The 26,153-nt window shown below is 33.1% G+C and overlaps 2 protein-coding genes and 1 long non-coding RNA gene across 3 annotated transcripts in view; 1 reads left to right on the top strand and 2 right to left on the bottom strand.

The window, feature by feature from the left end:
* LOC127835511 (neurogenic locus notch homolog protein 2-like) overlaps window positions 1-26,153 on the bottom strand; it is a 128,583-nt gene that overhangs the window by 19,953 nt on the left and 82,477 nt on the right. The gene's annotated exons all lie outside the window — the stretch shown is intronic.
* Window positions 6,468-8,832, top strand: LOC127836062 (5-hydroxytryptamine receptor 5B-like). The gene is made up of 2 exons (XM_052362485.1): window positions 6,468-6,491; window positions 6,639-8,832. The coding sequence occupies exon 2, from the start codon at window positions 6,692-6,694 to the stop codon at window positions 7,799-7,801; it is 1,110 nt and encodes a 369-aa protein (XP_052218445.1). The 5' UTR covers window positions 6,468-6,491; window positions 6,639-6,691; the 3' UTR covers window positions 7,802-8,832.
* On the bottom strand, window positions 21,531-24,514 carry LOC127836074 (uncharacterized). Its single transcript, XR_008028573.1, has 8 exons — window positions 24,327-24,514; window positions 23,926-24,020; window positions 22,986-23,042; window positions 22,766-22,865; window positions 22,461-22,561; window positions 22,121-22,189; window positions 21,818-21,942; window positions 21,531-21,662 (listed from the first exon to the last, which is right to left on the bottom strand). It is a non-coding gene; the product is annotated as an uncharacterized LOC127836074 (long non-coding RNA).

Below are 26,153 nucleotides of genomic sequence, written 5' to 3'. Positions count from 1 at the left end.
TGCTCACTACAGGTTAAACAAGGTTTTTGTCAGTATAAAAAAGGTGTCCTAAACAAGGTAAATCCGAAAACATCCTGACTATGATATGAAGGGGCACAAGTTAATGTGTAGATCAATATGTTTGTAAAGTAGTTGCAGCCATCGTTTATGTTAAGAAATATTATATGTATTTTTTGTAAAGTTCAGTCCCCTAGAAGAAATACAAGTGACACAAGTTAAACTAGAAATATGTAACAAAAACTGTTTCCCGTACAACACATATTTGGACAAAGCCACTATATTTTCTACTGTAGAACACACGACAAAGGGTAATCAAACTTTTTCTTTGATTAACGATAATTTAAATCTTTGGTCATTCACTTGTGAAATTTTGAGCGAGATTCTAAAAGTAGTTTAAGATGAGTTAAAAAAACTAAATTTTGGACTACATATTATAAATTGGAAAATGGCCATAATTCTGCCTAAAATCGCCTCAGCTAAAATTTCTTTCTTACCGACCAAGGTAGCATTACGACCATTACAATGTGAGTTTTTTGGCGAGATCCACGCAGTATTTAAAGGGAAGTTGAAACACAAAATTGTGTGACTGAATACTAAATAATGAGAAATCGGACAAAGGGCAATACTTTTGTCAAACATCGTTGCTTCTTTAGGGCTATTGAACCCTCAAGTTGGAATGAGGCCCATCCAATTGTTAAAGAAAAGCTGAAAACGCAAGCTTCATGTGAATATGGACAGTGCTCTGTGAAAAGGGGGTTTAATGCATGTGCGTTAAATGTCGTCCCAGATAGGCCTGTGCAGTCCGAACAGGATAATAAGGGACGACACTTTTATAATATTGATCATTTACAGAAAGTCTCTTTTTAGAAAAATCCAGTTTAGGCGGCAAGTGTCGTCCCTGATGGCCTGTGCGGACTGCACAAGTTAATATGGGACGACACTTTACGCACATACATTTAACCCTATTTTTACAGAGCACATATATATATAAGAAAAACAAAAATATCATTAATTCAGCCAACATTCCTTTCTTTACGATCATCGACACATAAAGGTCATTCCCATTGAGCAATTGTGAGCACGATTCATCAATTAGACTAGGAGATTTTCAAAAAACAAACTTCGCGACCTACGAATGGACAAACGTACGGACGGACAAGTGGAATGCTTAATGCCGTTTTGTATGTGGGGCATACAAATGTATTGTATGCGGGCATACATATGTATTATTTTATAAAGGGTCTGTAAATCATGTAAAAACGAAAATATTCGAACCAAAATGGGTAGGTGCACGAGTTGAGATGCTGGATAATATGTTTGTTACTTGAATCGGTAATACTTTTATTAACGCGCGAAATAACATCCAACGAACGAACGGAAGCGCCTTATAGACATAATTGGGCTGACCATGGCGACCATGTCTTAAAGGGTACCGGAATCATTTACGCATTCAGCCGAGATATTACAGGAATAAAAATTCGCGGCAAGTTGCATACAGATAAAACAGACAAAATGGGACTGCTAATGTGTTCATAAGTTTGCACTAATTGTCAGCAGATATTTTATAACATATTGTCTGAGCAAGTTTTATGAAGATAGAACCCCAAATGTGACTTAAATATTGCTAACAAGGTTCCACTATACCCATATATGAAGAACTGCGCGCCCCTGGCGGAAAAGATTTTCAAAAACCTGGAACAATTTTCAATCTCGGACCAGATATCAAAAAGACATATGTTCTAGGTTAGCATGAAGATTGGATAAACATTGTTCCGTTATGAGTGTTCTTAAGGTTTCACATTCAAAATAACTGCCCATTCATTTGCGGGAATTTTTTTCAAAAGGCAGGACTTTTTTACAAAATCGGCCAATTTTTATTTTAAGATATCAAATAAAATGCTTATGTGTCATACAGGACAAGATTTATTTAGTGGTCAGAAAGTTTAACCCTAGCCTTATTCGATAAACCATTCCATCCGCTGGCAAACATGTTTGGCAACCATAATTACAATGATATTGCTGTTAAAGGGATGAACATCTTAAACGTCATGTAAACTTGCTTCGTCGTGTAGTGTCATGACGTTGTAAACATTCCCCGTTAGTCACGCAATCAGTGGACACCAATTTGAATGCCCTTATACGTCGATGATCGTAAAGAAAGGAATTTAGGCTGAATTAATGATCTTTGTGTTTTCCATTATGTAATACGGGCAAAAGTCCGCGTAGCGGGCGTTGACCGTTCATACATATGGAAATTTAGACAGGGATGCAACTGAAAATTTTTCGACACGCGACATATATTTTCGCGATGCAATTACCTCCCTTGTATACTTATACTTGTCCATGTTCTTCCTCCGTTTGTTTAGTTGCGAATTTATTTCATTCTATAAATTCAACATCTTAATGTTATTATTATCCTCACAAATCAATAAATAAAACTGTTTAAACAATTGATTCGCTGAATTCATGAACATCGGCGTTGATTTCGAGCTCCCAAATTTTTAAGGGAAGCTAACCACTGCGCATACAGCGTCCAGTGTTTACTTGTCAGAATTCGTGACGCATTTTCCATTCGCTCTCAGACAGCAGTTTTTACATGTGATCGTGGGCAATATTCTGGTTAGTTGTGGTTGTTAGCCATCAGAAACACATTTATTCACAAAATGTAACGATATTTTGATTTAACTTTTTAGTATTTTAGCTTATTTTAAACGTATTTACACCGCGTCTGCTCGCCATTTGCCGATATCCCAAAAGGTTACATATCACTATATTAAGTTGAGGCCTTAAACCACAAAATCTAATACCGTTGGATTTTCAGACCAAAATCTTTCGTAACAATTCTCCCAGATTTGAACTCAAAAACATAACCAAGACATTTATAAATTGTCTGCATCATTTATCAAATTTTAAGATATTTGTTGGTTTTCCGTTTTTCAGAAGCTGTTCTGCCAAGGCAAGAGCTGGGCATCACACAAGCCATTCTATTGAGCAACACTGACAGTTTTGGTTTCCAGAAATCAACAAAGGAGGGATTCCTGAACTATCAACGTTTCCAAGCTATAAACACAGTTATTAGCTGTGGTGATCTTCTTTATTGGTTCTGTTGGTTTACTTGGATGGAATGTGTGTGAACTTTTATAGAACTTTGAAAAGTCTATATCTGTCTATCTATAAACAAAAATCAGCTATGGCATTATACAATCTGATGTGCAAACATCGTCAAAGGGTTGTATAATTAACATTTTGAAGGCAATTATGCTGAAGAAATATGAAGGTTCTCATGCACATTTAGTCTGCATATAGACGAGTGTCTGCCAATACATATCAAACTAGTAGATCTAATACAAAACTTACCACAAGTATGTAAAAGCACTAAGTACCTGTTGTAATCATTTATAATAAGATAGTGTAATTTTAAACAGTAGGAAATAGTTTGTTTAGTTAATGCATACTGCCATTAATATGATTTCCTTTCTATTGTGTAATTAATAAATTGGTTGTTACTTGTTGTTCCATGATAAATGTTTTATGCACTAGTAAAAAACCGGCATTGTAAATTTTGTAAAAGGTAATAAAATGTTACTTCATTGATTCCACGTTTTTTCAAAAGATAAAATCACTTTGAAATTTCATAAACATAAATATTCTTGTAAGTTGATGACAGTGTTTTAGTATTACTTATTGTGTAACTATTATTTTATGTGCAAATGAATGATGTGAAGTGTTTTGTATCTCCACACTATACCACATACCTTTTTATATATGTACTGAATATATATATACACTAGCATCATGTACATGCTTCTGCTAGAGGCTAAGTCAAGAAAGACAATGACTGACATATAAATAAGCTCATTGATAATCTATGTTTTATGGTATGTGGTTTTATTGTATGTGTTATTTGAATGTTTAAATAAAAATATATGGATGATATAACATTATGTTTATTTGCATTCAAATTGTAACTATACAGCAACAAACTAAGTGTATGCAGTTTAGACTGTGATTTATGAATTGCTACAAAATGGCTAGTTTTTTAGTGGCGACAAAAAGAAAGAAAATTAGAACCCCGCAAGATACCTGTATTAATGAACTATTTTAATTGCAAAATAAGTATGCTGTCTTTCTGTTCCACATAATTATACATTGATAATAAAAAAAATCCTTATTAATTTGACACATCATATTATTTTGATTTAATATGTTAAATCAGTGTATGGTAAAATCAACTGCTTTAGCAAGGTTAAGTTGAATTGAAACATTTGCTGAAACAAACTGTGTCCTGGGTAGGACCAGTACTTAGTGTCCTAAGGATGATCTAAAGAACGCTCCCACTTAAGGCATCAATACAGAGATCTCCCAGTGACTTAGCAGACAGTCCAGACACCATATCCACTATACCGCAGCCATTGAACCAGCAGAAATTCAAATTTATATGATGCCATATCTTAAAGCTAGGAACATGTTACTCGTTTGAACATTATATTTTTGGATGCTTTACTTTATTATTAAAACAACTATATTATTTTGAACACAATAATTTCCATATATTTATTAAAAATACATGGTTATCAAAAAGCTTTTGCCCGTAAATTAGGTAACACCTATACTCATATTATCTATTAATATGAAGCTTGTGTTTTCAACTTTTCTATTGGATGGATCTCACTCCAACTTAAGAGTTGAATAGCCCTTCAGAAGCAATATATATATTCATCACATGTTATACCCTGTTTCCTTTGTAATACAACCATTACATATTTTTTTTATTACACATGTCTAATACAACATGTTTAAGCGTTTTCATTGGCTTAGATTTCGTTTATTGACCTATATCATTTTGTTATTTTGCTGAAATGACGTTTCAACGTCAAATGACGTCACGAAATGTAAACAACATTCGGGATTTATCATTATGTTTGCGTAAATATTTATTTAATTTGCTCATTAAAAAGCATGTGATAAAACAGATCTGACACTCGTTGTCATATCATACCATATTTTATTAAACGAGTTTCAGAAATTTTGTTAGTAAGCGAGCCTTTGGTTGATATGACAACTCGTGCCAGATCCTATATATATTTGTGAGAAATAAAAACAAGCATAAATTTATGTGTGTATTTTATGTGTAATGAACAGCGTTTATATTTAGTATACGTGCATAGATGATTTAAGTTCATCATTAACTAACACAGTAATTCGAGTATGTATATTAGAATTTTATTTATTAATTTGTTTGTTGCATAACCGTATACATGAATTATATATATCTACAAACGATTATCCCTTAAACCGGTTTCATGCCCAAAATGCTTTGCACCATTCTAATGTGATGACCCCAGCTTCAATCATTGAAATGTTATCGCTGTGTGTTTACACTGCAATGTATCGTATAATATTAATTGATAGTAGAAGACTTTCTCTACAGATAATGTTTCTGGAGTTTCATGACTCCTTTGTGTGATATAACAAGATATGGGCCTTGCTCTGTGAAAAGTGGTTTACTGCATGCGCGTAAAGTGTCGTCCCAGTTAAGGCTGTGCAGTCCGCACAGGCTTATCAGGGACGACATTTTCCGCCTGAACTGCATTTTTGCTAACAAGTGACTTTCTTTAAAAAAAAATATCATAAAAGCGGAAAGTGTCGTACCTGATTAGCCTGTGCGGAATGCACAGGCTAATCTAGGAAGACACTTTACGCACATTCAGTACACCCCCTTTTCACAGAACACGGCCCATATGCATAATGGTTGTAACATCGGACCAATCAGATATTTCACCAAAATGCGCGTTCCGGAGTCACACAGGATAGCGGACATTTCACGCCTCGGTTTGAATGACATATCTTATGTTGAAGGTATATTGTTTTTATATAATCGTTATATAAAAACATGTATTGAAAAAAAAACAGAATAACACCATGTGTTACTTATACCTATACATTGGATTCAATGCGTGAATATTTAATAGGATATATATGTGTCCTCTTTCCGCTTGTCTGCTAATTAGCCCGTTCATCCGTTACTGTGGATACTGTGATATCTTATAGCGTTATAATGATGCATTGATTCAACTTCATTGGTGTATACTTAAAATAGGTACTTGAGGATTTCATCCAATCTTCACTTAAACTAGTAATATTTTAGCTACGTCATCGTCCATCATCATGTGCGTATCACGAATTTATACCACATCTGATAACTAGTGTTGTATTCATCGTTTTGAAATACAGAAAAATATTAAAACATGAGATAATCCAAACTATTGCGACATACCATACATTTAAATGGATTGTTTCTGGTTGAGTTAACATACATACTAAGAGTATTTTAAACTGTTTAACGATGCTGGTCACGCGAATAAGTAAACGGAAGTTTAAAATAACAAACGATGGTTGAAAGTTTACTTCCTTCCTTCCTTCCTTGACTTAAAATATTAAGTCTTGTTATTTCGATAGAAGTTGTAATGGTAGACGGACACTGAATATTTGTAAGTAAGCGTTTATGTGTTATCTAGATAAGCATTTTTATTTATTCATTTGGTTATTTTCAACTCAACAATACGTGTTGTTACTGTGAGTTTTCGACTTCTATTAATTCGCTCTGTTCGACTTACGTTTTTCAAATTTCTTTTCAGTAAACATTAGCAACTATAGTTTTGTATCGTTGTATTCGAAAAGTTGTCAACATATGCCTAAAATGGATAATGAAAAACTGGTTCAAGAGAAAAACGATGCAAATACCGTTGAAAATATACCAATCATCGTGTATATGTCAATTGTTTGTTCTGCTGGCATCATCGGAAATTTCGTCGCCTTGCTATTCTACTTTTCAAGGAAAGATAAATCAACTGCAACTTTAGTGCTTACTGCACTGTCTGGAAACGATTGGATTTGCTCTATAGTACTGCTTTCATCTACTGCTGGGCTCGTTCATTCGATGACGTACACACATGTGGCGGCGTGCAAACTTCAAGGCTTCCTGAACCACATCTTTGTTAAGAATTCCACGTTGTTACTATTCATCTTAGCCTTAGATCGGTACTTTAGTATCTGCAAGATATCCAAATGGAAATCACTATTTGCAGAAAGGAAAACAGTGGTGTGTAAAATCATTTGCACCACAGGACTCTCAATCCTGTTTTCAATACGAGAACTTGTCTTTTTCGAAGTTGGACCGATAGACTTTACTATAGCTGATAACATTACCGTGATAGGAAACCGCTGTATGATTACCAGAGAAAAACGACTCGCAAAAATTTCCACCGCTTTTGAGATTATTGACTTCATATTGATCCTCGTTATAATGATAGTAATGCTAACTCTATACACACTAATCATACGCAAAGTTTCTTCTGTTGGCAAACGCCGTCGTTTAACGCCCAATAATGTTGCTATGGACGATTGCCAATCGACTCAAGTTTCGGAAATTTCCTCAACTACCGAAAAACAAATTCCAAATGAAACGAACGTTGTTGAAAGAAATACACCTAAAACGATCTGCCCGAACACTTACGTGACAACCACAGATCACTGGAGCTCGACAATTAAACGACGGCTGACTCAGATGGCATTTGTTCTTACGTTGGCATCCGTCTTGAGTTTTGTCCCTTACTTCGTCGTGTCAATAATAGCGAAACTGCATAAAGTGCTGCCCATTTGGGCTAGAATTGTATACAGATCTTATGCTTTGAATTCCACTATGAACCCTTATCTGATAGGATACTACAACTCGGAATTTCGGGAGTTCATTAAAAATATAATTACTTGTCGTTTCTTGCAGCGTTTAAGAAGTAACTAAATATTTAAAATACTGTGAACTCTACATCTCCTCATTTAAAATACTGTATTGTATAACTGTACATGTTGATCGATGCCGTTGTTAATGACGTTTAAATACACTTTGTAATAAAGTAAATTATAATGCGAATTGCGATCTAAAATACGCTTGTAAAATATCAGCACAACGGAAAACGCTTTAAACTTTTCCTTATGTTAAACTTTTTCAAAATACATCCTGCTTCCAATGTTTCTTAACTCAAACATTTATATTGCATTACGATCGTTGAATCATAAACTGATATTGTACGCAACGTTGACGCAAATGGTAAAAGCGGATAAATAATTCATTTATTAATTCTGTAATGAAACACGATATTTTTTTGAAAAATGTCCTATGTTGTTAAAATGTGACTGCTACTAGTATTCGTTTAAATTTCTAGAGTGTTTCTCTTATCAACCTGAAGACATGTATCATGCAGTAGTGTTTTGTTTTATTGTATGGGATTAAGGGTTGACTATATTTTATTGATCTAGACTTTAAACAAATATTGCAAATGCAATTTTCAAATATGATTCATTAGAAGTAGCGAGGAATTTCAACGGACATAAAAGTTGGATTAAATTGCCTGTAGGCTGTACTATTGCATGTTTTTTTTAATTATTTAATGTAATGTATAATTTCCGCGAAAGTAATTAAGTCGCATATATGCCTCTAGATCAGCTATATATTTTTTCGCATAGATGGTCGACGTTAGGGTTTGATTCATATTAATTTACTAGTGTATATAGATGGGTATATTACTTTAAGACCTTACAGATTGCTCTTTAAAGAAAATATTAATTAAGGAACCATATCCCTATATATCAACTTTAGTTTCGTTTTTCGTATGGGTGGTCAACAAATGGATAATACTAATAATAAAACCATACTTCACTACAATTAAGTGTAACATATTTGGAAGTATTATTTTATATCAAACAGCTTTAACATTATCAGCATTTTTCAAGCCTGTATTTCTAAAATTATTTAATATTAATAATAATCACACGAAATCACATACATGTGTTTATTCCGTATATTGTAAATTGATCTTTATTCGAAATGATGTATATTTTATACTAACTTTATGCTCTAATTGTATATGTATGTAAATAAAGTTGAGCTTAGCATGCTAAAGTCTGAATAACTATTCTAATCTGTTCTGTAATACACACTAACTTACCCGATATTTGTACTTCCGATAACGAGGTTGATTAGCCTTGCCATGTCAGGTACTAGATAAGGAAAATAATTCGCGCGGCAATAGACTAATAGAACTTTGCAAACCAACCTCCCTTAGAATGTGATCTGATACTTGACTATGATTTCAGTAATTAGGAAAATTACTCATCACAAAAATAGTGTGACGAGGCTGTTATATTTCTTTCTTTTAACAGAAAAATACTTGTATAGTAAACTGTATAAATGATTTCCACGTATGCGATGTTAACAAATGCCGTTGTATGATACAAACTGAAGTGTTCTTCAATTATACAACTAACAATTCAAAAGAGATACTGCTATTTATTAAACTATTCGCGAGCGTGTATTAAGCAAATATTTTATATATGAATGACACTCAAAACAATTTTTTCTGCAATAAACATCTTTATTTTTATTTCATGAAAATAACATTTCGCTGTGATTGTTTTGTGTGATGTGTATCGTTATTCAACAAATTCTAAGATAGTCTTAGATATAAAACTTTTATATTTGATTCAGTTTTTATAAATAATAACATATTGCGGCGTACGTTTTGCATGAAAAAACATTAGAATAAATTGTTTAGGTTGTCATAACCTTTATATTAAATTCCGTTATTTGTCATTTACAGTATGAACATTCTTGATACGATCATGTTGGGTTTAAATAATACCTGCTTTATTTATCAGCGTGTCCTTGTCGTTATCGTGTTCATACTTGTTCGTCAAAATGTGTTCGTCTGTTCTAAATTAGTTGACGATAGCAACAGCAATGCTAAATTATGTCTTATCACGCGCGAAGCACGCGGGGTTGTGTTTTACTCTATTAGTTTCTGTTTCGGGCACTAACATGGTATTATATACAAACCATAAAAGTGTCATATATATAAACACTTAGGCGTGGCTCTTTATTACCACATAAGCAACACAGTCAGTTTACCTCTTAATTGTATTTTCATAAGTCATTTTAAATCCCAATTAAGCTAAATAAGTTTATTGATTTACTTTGCACTTCGCTTGAAAGACATTACTTTACAAATCGAAAAACTAACTTTAAATGAGAGATCCGCAATCGCAAAAATACAATTCTTCGGAAATCTGTTCACTCATGGGAGCTCAACAAATGAACGACAATTGACACAGACTATCCCGCTGGCATCTGTCTCGAGTTGTGCCACCACTACGGTTCAAAGTCACAAAAGGCTGTCTATTATAGTATTATTATACCGTTATACGTGCTTATCATATATAAGAGTGAACAACTCGAAGTTTCGGGCGATCGTTAAACAGAACATGATTTCCAGTTTCTTGCCATGTAGAACAAACTAAGATTGTAACATATTTATTCAGTTCTCGGCATGCTCTATAACGTATTTTCCAATTCGCAATCTTTTCAATAAGTATAATGATATCAGCTAACAATGGCTAGTACCAAATGAATTGCGAAAACAACTGCCTGTATATGTATTAAAAGTGTAAACACTGTTTCATACATTGAAGGTGATGAAATCTATTTGATGTAAGTCAATATTTAGACCATAAAACAATCAACCGACGTGGGTAAATGTTATTTGATGGTCGACTATAATGTTGAAATTAGTTCAATTTTTATTGGTTTTATTCTCGGTTTGGGCTTAAGTTCTTAAACCAATCAATAAACGAAGTCAAAGGACCAATTTTGTAGATAACTGCATTGAGCTTTATCGAATGGAACCCAGGTATACGCTAAAGATCTTTCCGCATCTGTAAGGGTTTACCTTTTTACTTATGCATAGCATTTATGAGCCTACCATTGAGGTTAATTAATGTGATGAATAAGTAAATTAGCATCGAGTGTAATGGATGTTTCATATGCATGCATAAATAATAAGTATGCTCTATACTGGTATTTTCAGCAGATATGTTTAAACGTGTCTAATAATGCACGGTAAGCTGACTTGTGTTCATTACTCATATTCTGTGGTGTTTCTTAAACTTTAAATATCAAACCTTTGGATTTCCTTATCTTTATCATACGAGTACCACGGCAACTCATTTTTGATTATCTGTTATAAATTATTAATAAAACCTTAATCTGGATTGCTTAATTTAGCTTGATGACACGAGAAGCACTCGTGATCGTTTTCCAGTTTCTCATTCGGATGTATCCCAAAACGTTGTCAGTGTATATATGAGTATTATTCAATGTCATCTCCATCATAACAATCAATCCTTTGTAATTCGTGATAAATTAGAAATTATTTCAATTCGTCACATGCAACTGAATATATGTAATTGTAGACAAACAAGGGCATGATAAGTCAAATGGCCTCTAGCTTAATTTTTCGAAAGAAAATTTAATATTTCTCTTTTTTCGTAATGATTTTAGAACAATCCATCTGACACGAATACAGAAAATATTAATTTTCGTATGTTGATTGATACCGGTACCGCTTGATGATGCTTGATGATGCAAGAAATACGCTATAAGTATTTGTTTAGTATAGTCAAAAGAATTACATAGCATTATAATAGATTTTATAATCGGTTGTATTGTTTATTTTCTAGCATTTAGTTCAATGAAGTTATATAAATCATGTAATTATATATCATGAAACAATTGGGCGTTTTTGTTTTAGGAAACATAACTCTGCATGTCAGACACAATTATTGTACTTTAAGTGTATGCGCAAGTGTTTTCAAAACGTAAAATTATACAACACAATTAATGATAATTTATTGAACAGTGATCACTTACTTGATTATTATATACATATACTTTTGTTAGTTGTTAGGCTGTCTTTGCAGTGTTTTCAGATTTCATGAAGTTGTTTACTGTTAGACATTATTAAACATTATCTTTTTACTGATAGCTGTGCATAGTTGCTTAAGCTTTTGTTGTCTGACATACGCAGGTATTCATGTCAACCACATTGTTTTCGAGCTTTAATTCACTTCTCGATTAATAACGTTTAGCACATTGCTGACTGAAATATGACCCAAGACTAAAGACATGCAATAGCATCAAGATATAACAAAGGTTTCGAATGATTAGACACCCCTGTTGTATTGTATTTGTTGACGTAGAAATATATTCGAGAATCATTTCAAGCGTTTTTATCGTTTAATCCATGGCGTATTACCTTGAACACTAATCACACACGTGTGGATTGAGCTTCTGTTCAAAATGAAGGACTGACAAAAATTTTATTCACGAGTGCATATCATTAACATAAGTATACGTGCATGTATTTTAAAGGTCGCCTTTTAAACGTAGTGTCTATTTTTCGGCTTTTATCAGTTTTATTCAAAACAAATAAAATCCTTGTTGCTCTATCATTTTCTATTTGTATTTTTGTCTAACGATCATTCGGAAAACAATTTGTACCGTTTCACAAAGATTTTATATCCGAAATTGGGAAATATCTCATTGAATATGGTTTGCATTACACAAATTACTGTAAACCTTGCAAATTATCAATTGGTTTTCACATACAAATATGTTATATGTATATGTACATTTTTTGTAATTTATTTTTGTGTTTCCACTATACTGTGGTTGCTTTCTTAGTATTAACATACACTTCCAACAACTCTATAGCAATATTTATTTATACGATTATATATAATCAGGGACATATATGTAAAATGCAATTAACGCATACCGGTAAGTGTCAAATGCTTAGACTCGCGTGTTGAAGTGTGTTTGTTGACGCAGAAATCTATTCGAGAATCAATTAAGGTGTTTTAATCATTAAACCTTTTTACCTGGAACATCAATCACACGTGGATTTAGCTTCTGTTCAAAGTAAATGAATGGGAAAATTCTTATTCATGATTGCAAATCATTACACTTTCCGTTTAATGCGATGACCCCAGCTTCAGTCATTGAAATGTTTATCGCCGTGTGTTTACATTGCAATGTATCGTATAATACTAACTAATAGTAGAATACTTTCTCTACATATTATGTGTCTGGGGTTTATTGACTCCTTTGCGTGACATAAAAATATATGGTCATTCTACATTACAATGTGCAGTCCACACAGGCTAATCAGGGACGACATTTGCCGCCTAAACTGGATTTTTGCTAACAAGATACTTTCTTTAAACGAAAAATACCATAACAGCGGAGAGTGTCGTCCCTGGTTAGCCTGTGCGGACTAGACAGGCTAATCTGAGACGACACAAAACGCATATTCAGTAAACCCCCTTTTCACAGAGCACGGCCCATATTCATAATGGTTGTAATAATGGACCAATCAGATATTTCAGAACCAAAATGCGCGTTACGGAGTCAAACAGGATGGCGGATATACAACGCCTCGGTTTGAATTACATGTCGTATGTTGAAGGTATATTATTTTTATATAATCGTTATATAAAAACGAGTATTGGTAAAACCAGAATACCAACATGTGTTACTTATAACTAGAAATTGGATTCAATTCGAGAATCTTTAATAGGATATATGTTTGTCCTCTTTCCGCTTGTCTGCTAGTTAGCCGGTTCATCCGTTACTGTGGATACTGTGCTATCTTATTGCGCTATGAAGATGCATTGGTACAACTTGGTTCGTGTATACTTAAAAATAGGAACTGGGAGCCGTTTCATCAACGATATACGACTAGTTGTTAATTACGATTTATATTAATTACGATGTTTCAGTGAAATCGCGTTTCATCAAGCAAATCGTAAATTAAGATTACATAAATTTAATACATAAATATATGACTTGGTAAGGGCATCCGAAAATAAACGTAATGGTGGTCGTTTTTCTCATCGACGATGGCAGGAGACGAAAAATACCAATGCCAAGGCTTTTTAGGGAGAGAATTGTGCTCGAAAACACACGAGATGAGAACATTGTTTCGAGATATCGTCTAAGTAGGGGCATTCAGACTACATTAATCTCGATACATAATTTATGATAATTAAAAAAATCGTAAATATTGATGAAACGGAGAATTTCATCCTATCTTCACTAAAACTGGTAAATCTTTTAACTAAGCCATCGCCTATCACCATGTACGTATCACGAATGTATACCATATCTGATAAATATTGTTTTATTCAACGTTGTGAAATACAGCAAAACTATTAAAACATAATATCATCAAAACTATTGCGACATACCATACATTTAAATGGATGGCTTCCGGTTGAATAAACACACTTGCTTAGAGTATTTTAATCTGTCAAATGATGCTGGCCGCGCGGATAAGTTTACGGACGCTTAAAATAGCAAACGATGGTTTGAAGTTGACTTCCTTCTTTCCTTGACTTCAAAATAGTATGTCTTGTTATTTCCGTATTAATAGAAGACGGACACTGAATATCTGTAAGAAAGCGTGTATGTGTTATCTAGATAAGCATTTGTATTTACTAATTTGGTTATTTTCGAGTCAGGAATACGTGTTTTTACTGTGAGCTTTCGACTTATATTAATTCGCATTTGTTCGACCAACGTTTTTCACATGTCTTTTGAGTAAACATAAGCAACCATATTTTCATAGCGTTGTATTCGAAAAGTTGTCAACATATGCCTAAAATGGATTATAAAAAAGTGGTTCAAGAGAAAAACGATGCAAATACCGTTGAAAATAGACCAATCATTGTCTATATGTCAATTGTTTGTTCTGCTGGAATCATCGGATATTGCGTTGCCTTGCTATTCTACGTTTCAAGGAAAGATAAATCAGCTACAATTTAAGTGCTTACTGCATTGTCTTGAAACGATTTTATTTGTTCTATAGTACTACTTTCATCTACAGCTGGGCTCGTTCATTCGATGACGTACACACATGTGGCGGCGTGCAAACTTCAAGGCTTCCTGAACCACGTGTTTATTGTGAATTCCATGCTGTTACTATTCATCTTAGCCCTGGATCGGTACATCAATATCTGCCAGACATTCAAATGGAAGTCACTATTTTTAAGAAGGAAAACAGTGATGTGTAAAATCGTTTGCACCACAGGACTCTCAATCCTGTTTTCAATACGTGACTTGTCTTTTTCGAAATTGGGCCCAAAGCCTTTACCGTAGCCGAGAATGTTACTGTCTTAGGTAACCACTGTATGATTACCAGAGAAAATCCCCTCGCAATAATTTATAACGCTTTTAACATTATTGACTTCATTGTGATCCTCGTTATAATGATCGTAATGGTAATTCTGTACACACTAATCATACGCAAAGTTTCTTCTGTTGGCAAACGTCGTCGTTTAACGCCCAATAATTTTGCTATGGACGATTGCCAATCGAGTAAAGTTCCGGAAATGTTCTCTACTACCGAAAAACAAATTCCAAATGATACGACCGTTGTTGAAAGAAATAGACCTACAACAATTCGTCCGATCAGTATGAACGTCAGCACCACAGATCACTGGAGCTCGACAATTGAACGACGGCTGACGCAGACGGCAATTGTTTTTACGTTGGATTCGTCTTGAGTTTTGTCCCTTACTTCGTCGTGTCAATAATAGCTAAAATTCATAAAGCTCTGCCAATTTTGACTAGGATTGTTTATAGGTCTTATGTTTTGAATGCCACTATGAACCCTTATCTAATAGGATACTACAACTCGGAATTTCGGGAGTTCATTAAAAAGATCATTACTTATCGTTTCTTGCACCGTTTAAGAAGAAACTAAATGCTTAAAAAAGTTAACATTTACATCTCCTCATGTTAAAAACTGTATAACTGTAAGCATTGCTCGATACCGTTGTAAATGACGTAAATATACACTTTATAATAAAATAAATTAGATTGCGCACTGTGAACTAAAATAAGCTCGTAAAATATCAACAAAACGGAAAAAGGTTTCAATTTTACCTTATGTTTAACATTTTCAAAATACTTTCTGCTTACCTGTTTTTCATAACGCAAACATGGAAATTTTAATACGATCGTTTAATCACAAACTTATATTGTATGAAACGTTAACGCAAACTGTATAAGCGGATAAATCTACATTTATGAATGCTATTATCACACACGATGTTTCTTTGAAAAAAAATCCTATATTTTGTAAAAATGTGCATACTAATAGTATTCGTTTCACTGTGAAGAATGTTTTTTTTTAATTATTTAGAATCCGTGGACGATGGACGTGGATTGTTTAATGCTATTGTCTAAAAAACTTAGCATTAAAGTTAGATGAGTTGGAGTTTTTTCTTTACAACTTTTTACAAATATTATTTATTGTGTACGACTTCTTGAATAAAATTTAATATTGGACTTACGAGTCAAAATTTATATGAATCAATTATTGTTTCACTATGCCTTGTTCATCAGTATTTGCTGTCTTTATGCACTGGGAAATGTCTTTATACAAAATTGCATGCAATTGCATTACACTTAAAGTGTTAACCTGAGTCAATGATGTAAACATTTCTGCAGTTTCAACAGTGAAGTTTTCGTTTCAATTCACGCCAGGTAATTAAACTTTAAAGGTATGTTGACATATCTTGTATTGCTCTATTATGTTATGTTATCTCATTTAAAGATATTTTCTTGCTTGCAACTAATTTATATAAACAAGAGTAATATTCCCATCACTAGGAGTATACTATATACATGAAAGTTATACGCATTAAACAAAAGTCATTGATTTCTATTATACAGATAAATATAGATGTGTTTCATGTGTTAATTGTTTCTATATGTGATTGCATAATTTTATTATATTGTTGTACATATGATATATGTATTTGTTCGCAATTTTGAGATAAAATGTTTGGAAAAAAAAACACTTAATAATGTCTCTCTTATCAACTTAAAGACATGTATCCTGCAGCAGTGTTATGTTTGATTGTATGGTATGAAGGGTTGCCAATATCTTATATAATTAATCAAGACTGTTAACAAAGATTTACAGTCAAAATTGCAATTTCGAGATATTGGGCACTGTTATCATAGCGAGAACAATAAACAGACATGAACGTTGGATAATATTGCTCGTAATAAATACTAACCCAATATTGATACTTCCGATAACAAGGATGAAAAGCCTTTGCTGTGTCAGTAAGTAGATAAGGAACATAATTCGCACAAATCATACTTTTCAAAGCAACCCCTCTAAGAATGCGATAGGACAGTTGACATTATTTCGTATCGAGAAAATTACTTGTCATAAAATATGGTGTAGAACGCAATATATTGCTTGCTGTAAACAGAAAAATGCTTTTACATTATAATTTGAAAATGGTATCAATGTATTTTTTTAAACAAATACCGTTGTATAACAAAAACACGACCGCGCATTTTTTTATTCTTAAAAATCCTCTCAGCTAACAAATTAAACGAGTAACTGCTTTCAAGTAACCTCATTGGCGAGGCATTTAAATGTAATATTGTATAATATAAAGGACAATCAAAATATTTTAATAACCATTTGTTCTGCAATTACAAATGTTAACGTCGTTATTATAGTATACATACAATATGTCAGCTATGATTCTTATAACATAAGTGTCGTTATTCAATTAATTCCAAAAAATCAGTGATTTCACTTTAAATTATTTGTTATTCATATGAAAATACAGTTATAATGCAGACAAATGCGTGGCCTCGTTTCCGTTGTGTATTAACAAGTTAAGTTGTTTTCAGCATGTTTCGGTAATTAAAATTAAAAAAAAATAAGTATTAAAGACTTCTATCGAAAGGAAAGCATATTAAGAGAAATAAAGTATGTTATTTTAATTCTTAAATATACATTCATAAGTGCCCCATTGCGAACACAGGCAGTGAACAAAAAACTGCACTAAATAGAACCATTTGATGTGACGCGAAAAAACACATGTTATACAATAGTATTTTGTTCATAAAATCAAACACTCAAACATGTTTTAATGAGTAATGGGTAAACGAACACACGCATTTGTTTCACGAGATTCAGAAAATCCCCCTTTCAAGGCAGCTCTTACCTTTATTTCTCCTTTTAATTCTTTGCTGTTTAAATACTCATTCATTAATGCAGCTGTTTTCTCACTGTGCTGTTTGTGTTACAGAGTTGTCATAGCAACAGGACATGAGTTCTTACCAAAACATCAACAAATTAAGTTTAATTCTGAATATAATTTCATTAATCAATTAAATATTTATTAAGTAAATAAGTATATGAGTCGATTTTAATTTTGGACATATATGTAAAATCGCAAAATAAACTTCAAATGAAAGTATTGCGATCGGAAAAAAAGTCTTCCGATATCTGTTCAATTATTGGAATGACGATTGACGAAAATGACGTTGATTATTCCGCAGACATTGCCCCCCACCCCCTTAATGTCAGTTACACGTAGTTAAAAAATCACACAAAGAGCCGCGTTTTTTATCACGGATTGCATAAAAGTCATACACTTTGAAACTCGGAGCTTCGAGCATTCATTTAAAGGGACTATTTCACATATTTTTGCATGTATTACAGTTTTTCATTAAATGCGTGATATTGATTAAATGTAAACATTGGATCAAAAAGGCTCCAGTAAAAAAAACAATAATACAATTAAACAAAGAAAGAAAAAAAGTAACCATCAACTGGGCTCGAACCACTGACCCCTGAATTAAAAGTCTATCGCTTAGACCATTCGACCATCCGCACTCATACACTAAGTGATGTATATAATATAAGCAATCCTCGTAGTATCACAAACTATTACGACAACATCAGAACTCTCAAAATTATTCAATCGTTTCGCGTTGCAACGCTTTTTAATTTTCAGGTTTTTATATCGTCATAAGATACATATAATTGATATTTTAGAGCATGGTAAATGTTTAGTATTACTGTTTCCTCACAAATATCATAACTACAACGAAAATGTGCCAATATGAATTTTTTTTTTAATTTGTTCATTTACCATAACGTGCAAAGGCCCCATTAACAGATCTTAACTTGCCAGAACGTTTCATGTGGAAGACATTAAAGTTGTTATATATTTACCATGTTGTCAGTATCTTTACTGTATTGGCCAATTTGCAATCTTTTTAATAAGTATTATTAGAAATGCAATTTGACTATCAATGTAAAATGATTAGTATCACGCGTATTGTGAAAAAACTTTAAACGCACATTGAATATTAATGCAATTAAAAAACTGCTTTCAAGTGACACTGAATGTGTCATTGGTATTTGATGTAATTAAATCTTAAGATCATAACATAATCAACCGACGCGCAGATATTTGTACTGGATCCCATGGTAGACTGATGTAACGCATTTCAATATAACACATCTTCGGATGATGAAAGACTGAAATGTTGATGTTTTGTGATTAAGATTGGTTTAAAGTATGTATTATCCATGAACGTTTCAGTTCTTACTGCAAGCGATTTATACGAAGTCAACGGGCCTATTTTGTAGATAACTTCATTGAATGAAAAACAGTTATACACTTAACATTTGTCCACATCTGTGAGGAGTTATTAAGTGGCTTGCGCAAACATTTACTCTGTATGTGACGAATTCGAAAAAAAGTATCGAATGTAACGAATGCTTAATTGTGCATGGATAGATATTATTAATAGCAAATATGCACATCTTGGTATTTTCAGCGGACATGTTTAAACGCTTTTGTGTAATGTGCGGTAAAGTTTACTTTCATCATTAGTGCTGCAAATATTATGTGGTTTGACTTGAACATGAATAAGTTATTAATTGTATCCTTATATATATCCTATTAGTTCTAGTTCAGCTAATTCTAGTTTGTTGGATGATAAGAGAATCACTCGTGGTTATCGTATATCATTGCAATGATTCACACAATTCGTCTCATTTAACTGAATAAATCATATTATAGGCGCATAAGGCATGATTATTACAATAGCCTCTAATTTAAATGAATGTGACAAACAAAATACAATAGCTCGCTTATTGTGTAATGATTTCATGAAAAGCCATCTGACACCAATACATAATATTATGTTAACATGTTTATTAAATAACGGCTCATGCTTTATGATGCAAGAATACACAATTACGATTTCCGAATCATATTGCATTTATATCATTTTGTAGCATCTTTTCAACAAATACAAACCATTATAATATATGATACAATCTGTTGTATTTTCTTATTTTGTAGCGTTTAGTTCAATGGGGGTCATTTCACTTATCTTACCTGTAAAATAATTGTTGGTTTTGAAAACGTAGCTCTGCATCTCAAAAGATTATTGTACTTTTTTGTAAGCAAAAGTGTTTTATACTACATTTTTGTCAAGCTTTAATTTGCTTTAATTTGCTTCTCAATTTATAATTTTTAGCACATTTTGAGTGTTACTAGTGAAAAAAGACCAAAGGCTGAAGACATGCATAAGCATCAAGAAATAATAAATGTGTTTAATGGTCATGGCATGCGTTTTGTAGTGTATTTGTTGACGTAGATCTCTATTCAATAATGAATTAAGATGTTTAATAATCGAGTCCGTGGCGCATTTCCTGTGGCTTCAATTACACGTGGATTTAACTTCTGTTTAAAGAAATGGAATGGGAAAATTCAAAATCTTAAACATAATCCTACGTGTATGTATTTTAAAGGTCTCTGTTCATACGTAGAACATATTTTTATCGGCATTTATTAGGTTTAACTAAGATGATAACAAATTATATGGTGTCCTATGCTGCTTTTCCATATATGTTATTGTCCAACAATCATGTGGGATACATTTTGCCACATTTTACCTTATTATATGCACTAGTTTCAAAACTAAACAATTTCTTATTGCATTTGTTTTTCCACTTATAACTGTAAAATGTTCACTACATCAATTGTTTAACATGTATTAACAAGTTTTATGTATTTGTGCATATATTGCTTTTGTAATTTTTTTTAATTCAATAATACCGTAGTTGCTTTCAAGGTGTAAACATAAACTTCAGACAACAATATTGCACTATATTTGTATAAGATTATATAGACTTCTAGACATATGTTCGATGTAAAGTGCATTAAACTTTCAACTCAATCGATTTCTAATATGATTCATGTACGTGAAGATAGATTCTCGAAAAAAAAAGAAAAATGGTGATCCAAGTTTTTCAACTTCATAATTGCTACTAAAGAACATTTACTTAAGAAATGTATCAAAAGAAATACAAGTACAACTGAACAATAAATTTAAAAACAAACCAACATATTTTCCAAAGGTCGCTTTTTTGAAGTGGATATGGTGAACGATTAACAACCGGATGGTCAGTGGTATGATCTCACCCGTGGGAGAGTTCTTTCGGTATTTCTAGAGACGCCAAGTACTGGTTATACCCATGAAACTGATTTGAGAGCATTTCAATAAACATACGGTTTTACAGAAATAGGTTTGAACATAAAAAGACATGTTCGTCTATAATCCATACTTATGTGCAATATTCCTTATGCCAATTAAAGAACCTTACAACGATTGTTGCACGTCGAAAAGTTATTATGTGGACAAGCGTTTTTTCTATATTTTGTTTACAGAAACAGAGAAACAACTGCTGATTCCATTTTTGCATTACGTTTGATTTGATATATTGGTGAACAATGTCAGCAAGAATCAAGAAATGTTTTATTTGCAAGGAATATCATTTACGAAGCACACCAAATAATTACCAAGTAATTATAAATATTTTCATACATTAAACAAATCGAAAACTGGTCTACCAGCATTTGCCTGCGTTAGCCTGAAAAAAAGCATAATGATCAAGTAAGTTGTTTAAGAAAAAGTTTGAGGCACTGCATTTTATCATTCAAATGCATTTAACGAATCATGAACATTTATGAGTGGAAATCGAGACATTTACCTAAACTATGTAAGCGTGTGTGTTTGTTATATAACCTTTCCTCCGCTTCTTAATCTATGATTGCAGCCGAATGTCCCATCGTGCAGTTGGTGTTACAGAAGTCTTCACTGCAACAGGACTTGCATCTTGGTACGGAACGACCATGTTCAAGAGAACTACACTGGAAGGCATTCATCCATACACATTCAAAAACACTGAAGTTGCTGTTTATTTGATATAATTAATAAAATAATGTAAACTCATTCCTACTTTACGTTGGAGTTGGAAAATTGACGCATAATACAATAGCGCGATTAGAAACTTATGTTCTTAATATAAACTCTAAAATAATAACCAACCGTTGCAGTCACGCAGCCTAATTTAAAATGGGATTGTCCCAGCCAATCGAACTCTTCAATACTGCACAACTTGAAAAATACATATGTTTTCAACATTAATGAATAAAAGAAACCGTTTAAAAATGAAAATAATTCTGAGTTAATATCGTAAAGTAATGAAATGATACAATGAACTAATATTTATTGAAAATAAAATAGAAAAGGCGCAATTACAATTTACTATCAACAAGATAAACACATATCTGTGTTTGGTCAAGTTTTATGCATTCATTTATAAACTTCATATATTTAAATTTATTAACTTTTTAAACACGGTATCAACAACATTTATAACGCATACCTCGCCTTTATAACATGGTCGCACTGTTTTGCACTGAGCAACGGTGGAAACATGGCTGCAGTCAAAACAAATAGGTCCCCTTTCACTTCTTGGAGGTAAACCTGTACGTGTAACATCTTGCATTGGAGAAATACAGTTATGTTTATCATCGTTTAAATGTTTGTATTGGATTGTTTTAATCTAATTTAATCAGTGTACATAACATTTAATGAGAATTAAATGGAAGTAGTCATGCTTTTGCTCGTATTGTTTGTGTTATCAATTGTTCAAAAATAGTAATTTTTTTATGTATTATATATGTGTACCGTTATCGCCGCACCCACGACCTTTGCAATAGTCATTGTGGCAGCATTCTGTACAATGTTCATGTGATGATTGTGCATTATGTAGATGTTGTTTTCATTCCTTCAAAACATATGCAGGAAAATGTTAAAATCATACTAGTCTCATATTTGGCTAGATACTTTCAATTCAAAATATTCATGTACTTTGATTGTTATTTGCCCGTGTTAATCTGATACATACCATAAAACTAGCACATCCGGAACTGTACTTTGAATTCCCATGCTGCACCATACATATCTAAAATAAATTTATACATTGTACATAATGTAATGTAAAGTGGTTAGAAAGTCCTTAATATAGTGTGTGTTTTTTTCAGCCAAAAATAGTGTTCAGCTTCTTCTAAATAGCATCATATAATGGAGGGTTGGAGAACACTTTTCTAATACTTACATTACATTTATATATTATAGATTGTAAAAGTGGAAATGCTTATTTATTGAAAATGTACCACAAACTAACACCACCTCACCAAACCATTGGTGGAATTTATAATGGCAACTATTTAAACCACGGCAGAATTTAATAAGTGTACATCTAACAAATAAGTATTTGCTCGAGATACTATTTCTTTATCTCATGTTGAGTGTTATATAGACACATTTACATCCTTTGCGATATGTTTTTCCCTGCACACAAATATAACATGTCATTTTAGTTTTGTGTTGTTATTTAGCGTTTGTTAACTGATGACCACGATGAAAAGTAATGGATAGATTAAATTAATACAATAGTTACATTGGTGTTAGTTACTAAGATATGCAGGTCGCCATGGCTTAATGGATTTGGTATCTGCCTAGCGACCGGGAGGTCACGGGTTCGATCCCCACGTGGGAGCTTTCTTAAGATTTTCCCCAAAGACACAAAGAAGTGGTTCTACGCCCAGGAAACGGAATCGATAGCGTTTCAATAAACCTTTTGATGCAATCGAGCTTAACATATATAGGTTCAAAAACAAGATTGGTGTTGAATAAATTATAGCTTATCTTATTCCATTCGACTAAAGAGGGGCTATATATGGTTCGCACTAACGTTTATCTATTTCGCGGGAGATTACCATATGTATATTTGGCACAGCCAATATGTTGCTATATTTAAATTGTATTTCAATTGTAGTTGATACCTTTGTAGGTAGACATTTTTGTACCGTGTCACACAATTTCAGGTCTGACATGTCATCACAGCTGTAGCACATGCGCTGTTCGTTTGATGAAAAATCTGCAATAAAACGTTACCAGGTGATGTCTTGATTTTAAACGTGATTTCAAATTGAAAATTGTTTTGCAGAGCCTCGTCCTAATATAAGACATGTTTACATTTCTTTATAACTGTCGAAAAAACAGTGTTGTGTAAAAAAGAAATGCCCTTATTTAGATATGCATTTATTAACGTTTTATTCATACATGTATCCATTATTAAAGTTCTTGCATAATGGTTCATTAAATATAGCTATTATTTTATTATTTTCGCAATTTATTTATTTATTGATTATTTGCAAAACGTTAGAAATAACATTATGTTTACCGAAGTTTATTCCAGCAGGAAATCCATATGCAGCGGAGGAAGTCATTCCAAATACAATCAATCCGAACAGAACATGCTCTTCTGTCGATTTCATCACGTGGTATCCAGAGGTAACTCTGAACGTGAGAACGGTATATTCGTTAAATGGAGGTTCAACGTGAGCGGTGTCAACAAGTTGGTCCCTCGGTGATTTGCCGTCAAGAAAGAGTGTCTGTGATGCAGGAAGAGACTATTGTAACCACCAGATAGTTATTGTGGTTGGAATAGACCTCTGGTACAACAAAACTGTACGAGTTCATAAATTGTTGAATCCCAGGAACGAGTGTCATGTACGATTGACTTTCTTTGTATTGTATGACAGAAATGGGTTCTTGACTGGTAACGACCAAGGGCGAACTTGCCGGTGTCGATTCCAACCATTGTTTTTGTCTTAGGGTCGTGCGATTTTCAAACGATGCGTTCTTTACACATACTGTGTTATTACTTTGACTACTGAATATACGAAGCATGAATTGGTTGGATCTGATTGGCGGAACTATGAAATTATTTGCAAAGGCATTTGTTGGAATCATTTGTTCTCCGAGAAAATCACAATCGATGCTTTGAAATACATACGAACAAGATGCTCCGCTTACCACAGATACGGGTTTACTTGACATGATGATAGTACCAGTGAGATCACTGTTCAGGGCCGTTTCCTGATACACGTACAACCAATTCAGTGTCTTTGATATCGATGTGCCGTTAGGAAATGATATGTTAACCTCAGTGTTCTCGAACGGTGATATCACAATAAATTGTGACGGATACCCATAATAGTCTGGCGTATAACTGGAAATATGGTATGCTCTTCCAAGTACTTTAACCGGCAGGGCTACGTGTGTGTCTTCACCACCTCCACCATGTCGATATGTCGTTACGTAAACCGAAACATCTACTGTCGATTTAATAAAAACGCCGTTGTGTCCAATCCGAGTGCCAAAAAGCTGAAGACTATCACTCACATTTAGAGAAAATGTTTTATTGAAAGAAGTAGGCTTGCATTTATTCCCAGATACGGTACGATTACTTCAACATGACCATTTCCACTGGAGGCAATATCTAGTTTTAAAATGGTATCATACAGAAAGCTCAGAAATCCAGTGACAAATTCCTTTCCTGTGGTGGCTAAAAACAGAAAGGTATACATATTGTAGCTCGATGAATCAATGAATTAACGCATTAAATACATGAGCTATCAATTCGTTACTTACATCCAAGGGCAACGGTCCAACCGAAAAGGGAAGCCAATAAAACATATTCCATATGCCGCATGTTGTACAACCAATGCCACTTTAAGATAAATATTGAAACGAAGAGCCTTATATAAGTGAGATAAGAAATACTTTTTTGCCAGATAGCATTCGCATTATCATATCATGACTAGCGCACATAGAGACCGATAAATAAAATATTTCTCCTAGATCCCTTTTACGCCACCGTACATAACTCAGATATTCCAGTTTGAAAAGTGTTACATTAGGAAAGTCTCCAAGTGTATTTATTTCTGGTAAAAGTCGCTTCATTTATACAGAACAATGAAATTCATATAGTATGGCTAATTCTGACCCCATAGTAATTTTTTTTAATACACTTAATAGAAGGCAACCTTACGATGGTACATGCCAAAATTACACCAGTTCCTTATTACTGCAACAGTGTGTGCTGGATTTTACCAGCACCTTCCCTCTAAAGAAATTTACTTTATCTGAATAGTGCTTGTACTAGTTCATCATAGCTATATGTTCTATTTTTTAATTTACAAACATTAAGAATTCCTAATCTACT

This window comes from Dreissena polymorpha, chromosome 6, assembly GCF_020536995.1.
Source record: "Dreissena polymorpha isolate Duluth1 chromosome 6, UMN_Dpol_1.0, whole genome shotgun sequence".
NCBI lineage: Eukaryota > Metazoa > Mollusca > Bivalvia > Myida > Dreissenidae > Dreissena > Dreissena polymorpha.
This window is presented reverse-complemented; position numbering and strand designations above follow the sequence as displayed.

Excerpts from the sequence above, each read along its gene's own strand:
- LOC127836062 (XM_052362485.1), top strand. The coding sequence starts at position 6,692 with ATGCCTAAAATGGATAATGAAAAACTGGTTCAAGAGAAAAACGATGCA.